We start from the raw sequence: 10,773 nt of genomic DNA on the forward strand, positions 1-10,773 counted from the left end.
ATACACACACACACCACACACACACCCTACCGTGTGAGAAGAGGCCATGCCACTGTGTATAAACTGTCTTCCAGCTGTACTATCAGAACCTGTATAACCCATAATGTATAAACCTCTACAAAGGCACTTTGCTTTTTTAGACACTGTATTGTTACAGTGTAACATAATATCAGAGTTGTACTTTTAATCCATGATTTAAGTTTATCCACTGAGCAGTAAATCACCAAAAATGTGAAGCATATTTCTTCATAGTTCTTTTGTATATGTAATATGCGACTAACAATGAGAAGGACAGCAGCATGGTTTTATAATATCTTTGTTTATTCAAATACATGTGCATTTCTTACAGTGGTGTACTGTGCACTGTTTTAATCAAACTCACAATAATACAATTCAACAACACATTTCCATATAAAACGTAACATTTACTTATGAATTCATTTTACTTACACTGATGAAGAAAATTACATTATGTACATCAAAGGATTTTCTATCAGAAGTTTCTCACATTTTTTATGAAGCTTAAATATTAAGTGCATATAAGTGCACATATTAATTATTTTTTGTTAAGGTTCAAGCACTGGCTAAGATTGTTTTTAGTTTGCCAGAGAATCCTCAACAATTAACATCTCAAAAAAGCAGAACTTGCTGTTTTAGTGCATTATTACGACTTCTTTGTCTTATTTTTTTATCTTCTGATCCATTCTTTTACTCATAAGGTGCTAAGCATCGACATAATTGTGTCAGTTGGGCTCAGGAAGGGTCTGTTTTGTGAGAGAAAGTTTCAAAGTAATGGTGATACAGTTGCCTGGACATTAAAGTACACAGAACAAATTAAATCAATGAAATAGTGTTGCGAGTGTTGGAGAGTTCTCAGAAGTCAGTTTCATTGTTTCTTAAATAAAATACATTTTTGTTTAAGAGTCCGTTGCGGTCAGAGGGCTAAGTGGACAGTGTGGTTCTAGTCGCTGTATGGAGGGCGGCCTCTTTGTGGTTTTGGCGGCAGAGGAGGGAATGTCAGTGAAGACCACGGGCCTTCCGTCAGGGCAGAGCAGCACACTCGAGTCTGCCTCACACTTGGTGGTTCTACCGGGCCACAAGGCCTCAGCTGGACCGGTCCTCAATCCCCCCTGAGACAGAACCTCCGTCTTCACCACCGACAACCCCGCCTGGCTCATCTTGATCAGCATGTCTAACGACTGCTTGCGGCTCTCCAGCGAGGCCTTCATGGCTTTCTTCTCGTTCTCCTCGTCCTCTTTCTCCTCGTCAGCCTCTTCGTCCTCCTCCTCCGTTTCCGACGTGGCGTTGCTGTGGAGGCTCGCGTCTCTCGTGGCGACCTGGTCGCCGGCGGCAGCCGTCTCTGTCGTGGCCGGGTCTTTCTTGACCGACAGGTCCAGGGGTCCTTCGCTCTGGCGGGCTGTCCTCTCCAGAGCCTGGTGGATGTGGGACAGTTCACTGCGTATTTTGCTCAGGTGTTCCCACAGGTGTCCCTGAGCAGGGGTGTCCTCTCTCTCCAGGTGGGAGATCTTGCGTTCAGCCTCCTGGTACTCCTGCAGAGCCTTGGACAGGTCGCTGAGGAGAGCTGCGGCCGACTGGGAGGATGCGTCCCCCGTCCCTCGGCCCGTGGTAGAGTCCTGGCTGTTGGGTTGGCTGCATCGGGGTGGGGAGGAGGACCCACTGTTGGGGCTGGCAGGGGGGTCTGAGTACCACTGGTCTAGCTGACGGGACTGAGTCTGAGCACGATGGAAACTGCAAAAAGAACAGGATGCTAATTAATTTGAGTTATTTTGAAACGGTTTCACATCTTAAGGTTCGAAAACTAAAGTGAATAAATATAAGAATACGTGATAAAATCCCAATTTTTTGGGGGGGGGGGACGTTATGCAAACATGTGATCACAACAAGCAGAAAATATCTCACCTGCTGTGGAGAAGAAGCTTGTCCGTTGCCACGGCGATAGACGTGTTGTTCTGGATGTTCTTCAGGAAGTCCAAGGTGAATCCCAGCGCCGGCTTCTTCTCCACAGGGGCCTCGTGGATCCCCAAGGGGGCCCCTGTCCTCTTCAGGCCCCAGCCTGCTTTCCCCTCCTTGGCTGCTTCTTGGAGCTTGTCCCCCGCCCTGTAGCTGGGGTCTGGAGACTCTCTCTGGGGGGGCGCCCAGGCAGCAGGGGAGGCAGGAGTTGCGCTCGGCCGCAGGGCAGGCACCTTCCACAGGTTGACTTTGGGCTGAAAGCTGGGGGGGCTGGACTCCAGGCCATTGGTGGAGGTCTTAAGCCCCTTGTTGGCCTCGCTCTGTGCGGAGGCTGCTCCTCCCCCGAAGGTGTGCTCGCAGAGGAAAGGGTAGTAGAATCGAGGTGGCAGGAGGGTCCTGTCTGCGTGGGGGTGTGCAGTGGAGGCAGGGTGCATGAGCTGAGCGGCCGAAGCCAGGAAGGGAAGCTGAGCGAGTTGGGCGTGGGTTTGGGCCGTGAGACTGTTGGCAGAGGTGGGGAGGCCCGAGTTGACATAAGAGAACAGGCCAGGGGTGAGCGGGTAGCCCACCCCGAGGACAGACAGGTTGAGCCCGGTGGGGTCCGGGTAGTCGGCCAGGCTGGGGGGAGGAGGGTAACAGGGGATGGAGCTGCCCACTCGAGGCTGGGCCACCTCGGGCTTGGCCTTAGTGTGGCTGGTGGCCAGTAACCTCCACTGCTCTGACAGGAGTCCGGGAGCCGTCAGGCTGGTCTTGGACAGCTTGTAGTGCTTCAGCTGGGCCTCCACATCCACTGAGCGAGCCCTCAGGAGCTGGTCCTCTAGAGAGAACATGTCGGCCATCAGCAGCTCCGACTCGGCCCGCTTGGCCTTCCTGGTCGCCCCTTCAGACGACGACTCCCTGCCGCTGTGGTTGGAGTCCTCTCTGGTCATGCCAACGACTTCCGCCCCGTCTCCCCCCTCCTCCTCCTCTTCATCTCCTCCCTGACTCTCCCCTTCCTCTCCTTCCTCCTCCAGGGGCCTCCGTGCCCGGGGCCTCTCCTCTGGCCCCGCCCCGGGCCCTGGCTCCTCTTTCCCGGCCCCACGGAGCCCCTGTGCCTGCTGGAGAGGCCTGAGCTGGTCCGGGTGCAGGATGTTTCCTTTCTTGTAAGGCCAGTCGGACTCGATGAGCAGGGACAGGGAGTTCTTGCACAGGCTGTACTTCATGTGGTTGTACAGGTGCGATTTCTCCATGCAGGTGAAGGGACACTGAAAGCATTTGTAATTGTAGGGTTTGCCCCAGGGCCGAGGGATGTAGTGGGGCCTCTTGGGCTTGCGCTCCTTGTGTTTGCAGGCTGACATGACCTTACAGCCATGGTCCTCTTTAGACATGGCTGGGATAGGAGTCGCACTGTGCTGCTGTTGCTGAATAAAAGGTTTGATGTGGGACTTTCCAGGATAGATTCAGCAGAACAGAGTTTCTTCTCTGGTTCTTCAGACTGTACAAGTCAGCGGGATAAATTGCATGATTTTTGCGTATGACTGAAGCTCAATCTGTGGATAGAAAATTAACAGTGCTTGTAAGTAAAACATTTTTTAAAGAAATTTACTGAAAAATTATACAATATATTACATTTTCCATTAAATTCATATCTTGGTTCTTTACAGTGAACAAAACACATATTAAATGAGAGACAAGCCATTGTGCTGTGGACCATATGGCAAAAACAAGAATGTTAATGAATCTTGAGTGTTTGTGGATGTGGGGCGTGGGGTGCTGTGTATCAGCATGAGCATATGTGTAAGTGTAGTGTGTCATGTTCAGCCTGCCTGAGCCTCATAGCCACTAACCTAACTTGGGGGTGTGGAGGGGGAGGGGAGGGGGCGGTGTCACAACACTCAGTTCTCACTGTACCTGCCACTACTCATTATTTCCAGTGCAGCACCAGGCACTAGCAGGGCCCAGGGCTGGGGGGCAAACAGGCAGGCCCCCAGGGGGCTCAACACCTGTGCAGGGGGCCTTACTCACGGGCCTGCATGGGCTGGAGGGCTGGGCCCTGGAGGCCGGTTATGGGCACGGCGCGGCCAGGGTGAGGGCTGCAGAGGGCGGGCGTTGAGGGGAGAGGGTTGGGGGTGTGGGCCCTGGTTGTTAATGAGAGCCTGGCATCGCGCCCACAGGGCGTCGTTAGTGCCAGTGCTGAGATCTGGGTCAAGGCACATCGCCCAAGTTCAACTGCTCTTTCTGTCTGCTTTTTTCTTCTCCCTTTTTTTTTTTTAAGTTTATACGATATTCTAACAATTCTAACTGATTAAAACTCAATATTGATATCCCAGTGGATTGTTGAAGACACAGAATTTTTACGTAACTTTTTTGTTGTCTACAATATCATAGACTTCACTCACTACTACTCAGTAAATCTTTCAAATATTTTATAAAATAAAACGATAGATAAACAGTATATATCCTAAATTGCTCTGAAAACTGTTAGATAGAAAACTTTAATCTGGTGTAAAGATATGTTTACTATAAATATTAAATGATTTACTTATTTAACAACAAGATCTATTAAGGTAAAGATTGTTCTATATACATTTTTCCAAACAAATAAATGCATGAAATAATGAATGTTCAAGTGTTCCAACTTATCATGCAACAATAAATGCAGAATCTTCAGAGCTAAAATGCAGTGGCTTCTATCTTCACCTACATACATATTCACCTGCTCATATTTTTACAGAAAAAACAATGCAATGATGAATACATATATACATGATGTATTCCAAAATGTGTTCTTTACTAAACAGTTTTTCCAAAAAAACTATGAGATTTTGTAAACTAAAGTATTACTACAGTACACTAAGTTAATACAATTACAGACTTCTTGTCATGTAATTTGTTAATTATCCCAGAGATAAGTCAAATCAGTCAGCCGTAGATTAAATATAAAATTTCATTTAACATCAAAAATCTGAATCAGATTTGATACACTTGAGAAACTCTATTATCCGCAACGACTATTTCAAACATCCTCTTAATACGATTTATTGTAATCTCAAATGATCAAAAATTATATATATATTATATTTCAAACACATTCAGCTTTCCCTCGCTCGTTCTCTCTCAAACTGTTTCGAGCGCTAGCCGAAATGAATGGTGTATATTTTTTTCTATTAAAAGAAGAAAACAGAATAGAAAGTTTCTGTCCTCAGAGCCAAGCCGCTGGGTTTCCCCTGCAGGAGCATGTTAGCGAAGCTGCTCCTCATGCTAAGAGACCCCCTGTGACTGGGAGGCTTCTGGTTTCTATTTTCCTTCAGGCCAAACAGGAATGAAAGACAGAGAAACAGTTTGGGTCAAGTCAGAGGCAAAAAAAAAAAAAAGTACAACTTTACAAAGCCACTTTGTACTCCCTCATTAAGCTTTAAACATAATTCTCTGTCATCAATGTTTATCTCCTGAGATCTAATTTGATTTAAGAGTGCCGGTATTGTGGTGAGTAAACCATCGCTGCAGCATGCGGGTGTCTCATTGAGAAGTTAGCCAGGGAGACTCAGTGACTAGAGTCAGTGTCAAATACACCTCGACTCTGATCAGCCAATCATTGACTCTAACACAGGGTGGCAGGCCGCTCGCCAACTTTCGTCCTGGTTGGACCCCCTCACAAGTAAAGCGCGATTGTATCGGCCCATTCGATTGGCTGGCTTGTCCAGCCCTGAGGCACTGACCCCTCGCTCCTAGCAAAGAACAGTGCCTAACAGCTGCTATTAGGAACCAATCAATAAAAATCATTTTTACAGTTGCTTTTTCCCTCTTCCGGACACTGTTATCAGCTGTGCTGTGCTGTGCACTCCCCTACCCCCACCCCCACCCCACCCTACACCAATGCCTCGACCCTGAACCCTTCCAGGCCCTACGGCCTTGTTTTAAGCTTTTAGGGCTCATGGTCAGGCGAGCCTGATCGCTTCAGCTTTAACAACTATTGTTTCAATTAAGAAGGCTGGCCTCACTAAAAGCATTGACAAGCTGCGTGCAATAACAAACCGATATCAGGCGATGGGAGGGGAGGGGGGAGGGGGTAGTGTTCCAAAAGGCAATATCATCAGATGGATATTTACTCGCTGTGGGTACATTTCAATTAACTGTGTTAAAGACTAGGATTCTTTATAGTGTGTTATCGTGCAGTTGTATTAGTGTATTAGACCTCTTCTGTATCATGAGTTTGATATAAAATATGAGTTGGACATTAAGCATTTTGAGCATGTTCAGTCTGTATTTATGTAGCTGGCATTTGCTAATGGTTCACAGAATTTCCGCATTCACTCTCTGATACATGTAAAGTGTAGCTTTACCTAAGATGGTTGCGAGAGTAGTGATGTGTGAGGGATGATCTTGAGTCTTCTGAGTCTGTGGAGGAATCAGCCTTGAAAAAAGGAAGACTAGAGATTAGAATCTTGTTTTAACGTGTTAAACGTGTTAAAAACTTTATTCACAACATATTTCAGTGTATATATACATCCAAAATTTACATTTAATTGACTTTTAACAGTATACATTTCTATAGATATGTGCAATCTATATGACACAAACTGTATTAACTTGACTCACTGGAAGTGTCAGTTATTTGAATAACATCAACAGCCAACAAAATGCGCTTGTGTTTATGAGGGGTCACTATTGATGAATTATACTTTACTGTTAATTATCAGAGATAATTCAAGTCGTATTTCAAGTTTCTTTAAATAACTGCAACCAATAAAATATTTACACATTAACACAAAAGTAGTAAATGCTACTGATAAAGTACTACAATTGTAGATCTATTAAAACTGGCATTAATTAGGCCTCTCCAGTACAATTTAATTTGCACAAAAACTTTTTCTATAGGTTAAATGATAAATAGGTATCCTATATGAAATAGCCTAGGATACGTAGGCCTGTTCAAAATATGTTAAAATGTTTACACAAAACAAGGTACATATTTTGAACAAGGTCGTGTATCTAAATGTTTTCTTGCCAGTTGCTATGAAGGTTGAATAAAGCATTTCCCCGCATTCCTCACAAGGCTACAGATAAACAAACTCGTGGCATTGGCTCTTGATAAAACTCCATATTTTTCCAAATGTCACATTAATTGAATGCCATATGGTGTTTCAAAGTGGGAGAAAAACGTGTATTCCTACCTGGTCCGTTTCCGTGTGTGTCTCTGGTGTGTTGTCAATTCGCTGCGTTACGGGTACCAAGCGGACAGCGCATATTCCGCTCAAATGGGAGAAGATAGAGAGTGTTTGGGAGATATATATTGACTGGGAGCAATGCCTTGGGGCGCCACAACACCGAAGCGCCTCCTCCCTACTCGGTACCGTCACATGTACCTTTACCTTGCAGCAACAATATACAGTAACGACTTCAACTATATAGATAACTGACAACGGTTAGTTCAACATTTATGGAATTAGAGAATTTAAGATCATTTGAGACTTTATGTTATTCTGGCAAACTTAATTTGGTAAGTATCCTCCACAGGGTATAGATATATAGCTAGATTAAAATATAATACATTTTACATGATTTTGACCATAGGTCATACAAAACTATCTTTACCATGATAATAAGTCTAAACGTACCTTAGATGTTCGTTATTTGAATGTTTGCTGGAGATAATCAGTAACTAAGCCACTTAATTAGCTCTGTCATATCATAGAAGCCAAACAAAATGTGGTTAATTAAATGTCATCATTCTTTGGCGGATTTTTCTTTGTTCCTGCACCTGCTTGCGCGCGAGTGAAACTGATAGGCCTGTTTTATCTGTTGGATGAATTCCATGCTGCGTTACTGTGGGGATAAGTGTGAGCATCAAAATATGAAATAATATGTCTCTGAATATGGTCAAGGTGCACTTTATTGTGCAGCACAGACGTGCAGTGGCCCAGTTAAACATTTTAATAGCCTGCAGAAGTTATGCGGTTTGGTTTTATACGTTTGTAATTCAGTCATGCACGCGGAGAGCCTATTGGTTTTAGCCACACATTCATATTTCAGCACAATACTTTTTTATATTATCTGTCCGTAAAGTCGAAGTAAATAAATTATTTGACACAGAACTGTCTCGAGTAGCTACAAACCTACTTTATTCTAAATAGTTTTCTAATATGCACATTTATAGTTATAATGTTTTTAAAGTTAATATAGGCCTAAGTCTATACAAAACGCACGACTTGACTGACACAAGAATGACAACTAGCCGAAGCTATACAAAGAAATTGTTCAAAAACCAAACTGTCTATCAGGCGCGTGGGGATCGTTCTGCTCTCCACATCTGTCAGTTTAAGTGTCAGATTGTTCCGGATGAGCAGACCTGTAAAATAGAGAACCCATGCTGTGACGCGTGCTGCAGGAAACACTGTACATACTGGTTAGCTGTCAGACAAGAATGACCCATGACCCACCTTCCCCTTTTTTGTCAAATAACAGATTAGTTTGTGTCCTTTAATTAATATCACAGCTGTATAATTAACTTTAACCAGTAAATAATAAAATACAAAGGCTCACAAACTGAAATTGTGGGTACGATTGGATATAGATGTCAAGTTAAAGTACATTTTCAGGGTGGATAGAAACTCTTTCTCCTTTGCTTGGTTTGACATACACTAGGCTGGCGTGTAGCGCAGCCCTGTCTTGCTCTCAGGGAAGTGATTAGTGCAGTAGCACCAGAGTGCTGGATAGATTACTGACTTGAGCCATGAGATCACATCCAACGGCAGTGACGGATGCGTGTCTTATCTGACAGCTCTCTCTCTCTCTCCTTCTCTCGCCCCCTCTCTCTCTGCCTCTCTCAGCTATCTTTCTCTTCACTCTCTCGCTCTTTTCGTCTCCCATCTTACACTTAATCCCTTTCTCTCAGTCCCTCTCTCCTCTCCTCTCCCTCCTTCTCACTAACTTTCAGTTTTACCTCTTCCTCTCCCTTTCCTCCTCTCCCTCCCTCCCTCGTTCCCTCCCTCCCTCCATCCCTCCCTCCCCCCCTCCCTCCCCCCCTCCCCCCCTCCCTCCCTCCATCCCTCCCTCCCTCCCTCCATCCCTCCCTCGTTCCCTCCCTCCCTCCATCCCTCCCTCGTTCCCTCCATCCCTCCCTCGTTCCCTCCATCCCTCCCTCCATCCCTCCCTCCCTCGTTCCCTCCCTCGTTCCCTCCATCCCTCCCTCCATCCCTCCATCCCTCCCTCCATCCCTCGTTCCCTCCCTCCCTCCCTCCATCCCTCGTTCCCTCCATCCCTCGTTCCCTCCCTCCCTCCCTCGTTCCCTCCATCCCTCCCTCCCTCGTTCCCTCGTTCCCTCCATCCCTCGTTCCCTCCATCCCTCGTTCCCTCCCTCGTTCCCTCCATCCCTCCCTTGCTCCTTCCCTTCGTGTCTCTTTAGCCTGTGGCTGGCTCTGGGTCAACTCCAGGTTCTTCATTTTCCTCCTCTGGCTGTGTGGGAGGAGTGTGCGGGCCCCTTTGAGAAATGCCAGTGTCCGTGTGCTGGGGGAGTCGGGGGCCCTTCACGAGCCATCAGGCCCGCTGTCACACAGCGCTGGGCAAATGGAGACTGACTGGCCGCTCCATAGGGCCTAACCATCTGTACCAAATGTGACAGCAGGGGGAAGAAGAGCATGTCTGGTAAATCAGGAGGAACGAGAGGAGCGAACGTGAGATGGAGAAGAGAGAGAGAGAGAGAGAGAGAGAGAGAGAGAGAGAGGGTAAAGGAAATGAGTAGAGATAGAGAGGGGGAGAGGTTTGTCTCTTCCTGAAGTGAGGACACTTGGGAGGTGATGTCAGGTTTTGCAAAGAGAAAGAGGGACGGAGAGGGGAAAGGGCAGGAGAGGAGATGTTCAATGGAGACGAGACAGAGAAGAAGAGAGATCCATCTCCCAAAGCAAGGACACTTAGGAGGTGGTGTCAGATGAAATGAGTTTGGTTCAGCTGCTTTGGACAGGCTTGGAAGGAGACGTCAGTTCCTCCTTCCTTAGTTTAACTGAGTGCAGAGAGAAAGGACAGTCCGTTGTCCGTCACTAAGCTCCCATCCCCCTTCAAACTCGATTTTGAATTGAATCCAAAGCTACGGAAAAACTGTGAAACACTGGGGCCTGACACAAGCCAACTGCAATAGTGCACTTTCTCTTCTGGGAAGCGTGATGACATGCTAAACTGAAGAGTCTGAAGGAGACGACAGTGTGTGCGGTGGAGGTAAGAGTGCGGAGGATCCTGGTGAGAGCGTGTCTCTTTCAGCCGAGTGGGAGAGCTGTGCAGAGGGGGGTCCTTATGGAGGGGCAGCTGGGATGATGACAGGAGCACTCTATTAAGACTCAGAGACAGGAACCTGAGGGCAGCTAACACACTGCTGCTGGGGAGATCCAGCTGTGCATCTCCGACACACACACACACACACACGGTGCAACGCTAATGGGATAAAACATCTCCAGTATGCAGTCTTTGAAGCATAGCTATGCGCACACTCCCATAGGACTCCTTGCTGTAGAAAGAGAGGTACGTAGATGGATGGAAGGATGGAAGGATGGCTGGATGGAGCCAGATGAGAGTGCTGTTTGGACTACTAAACGATAGCCTTCTGCCCAGGTGTGTTCTCCTCGTGCCTTTTCGACCGCCTGAGTTTACGGCCCGGGGAGGAATAGCTAACAGCTGCTCTCTTAGCCACTGCTGCCAGGCACATTAAGTAAACTCATATCGCTCTCAGCCACTATCAATTATTCAGCGGCCCTCCCTCCTCCTTCCCCTCGTTTTTCAAAGAAGAACAACTCAAGCATCCAACCCCTGCTTTAACCACACACAGTCTCAGTTAAA

General features: G+C 46.6%; 1 protein-coding gene across 1 annotated transcript; it reads right to left on the minus strand.

Annotated features, from left to right (window-relative positions):
• Nucleotides 1-314: 314 nt before the first annotated feature.
• prr35 (proline rich 35) lies at nucleotides 315-7,280 on the minus strand. Its single transcript, XM_062474928.1, has 4 exons — nucleotides 7,122-7,280; nucleotides 6,291-6,361; nucleotides 1,921-3,497; nucleotides 315-1,749 (listed from the first exon to the last, which is right to left on the minus strand). Exons 3-4 carry the CDS (start codon nucleotides 3,333-3,335, stop codon nucleotides 918-920), a joined length of 2,247 nt encoding a protein of 748 aa, XP_062330912.1. The 5' UTR covers nucleotides 3,336-3,497; nucleotides 6,291-6,361; nucleotides 7,122-7,280; the 3' UTR covers nucleotides 315-917.
• Between the last annotated feature and the right edge of the window lie 3,493 nt (nucleotides 7,281-10,773).

This window comes from Osmerus eperlanus, chromosome 12 (genome assembly GCF_963692335.1).
Source record: "Osmerus eperlanus chromosome 12, fOsmEpe2.1, whole genome shotgun sequence".
Classification (NCBI taxonomy): Eukaryota; Metazoa; Chordata; class Actinopteri; order Osmeriformes; family Osmeridae; genus Osmerus; species Osmerus eperlanus.

Bases quoted from the DNA above. Each gene is read 5' to 3' on its own strand.
- prr35 (XM_062474928.1), bottom strand. From the start codon at position 3,335: ATGTCTAAAGAGGACCATGGCTGTAAGGTCATGTCAGCCTGCAAACAC. The intron at 1,750-1,920 runs GTGAGATATTTT...TTCTTTTTGCAG, and splicing joins AAGCTTCTTCTCCACAGCAG to TTTCCATCGTGCTCAGACTC.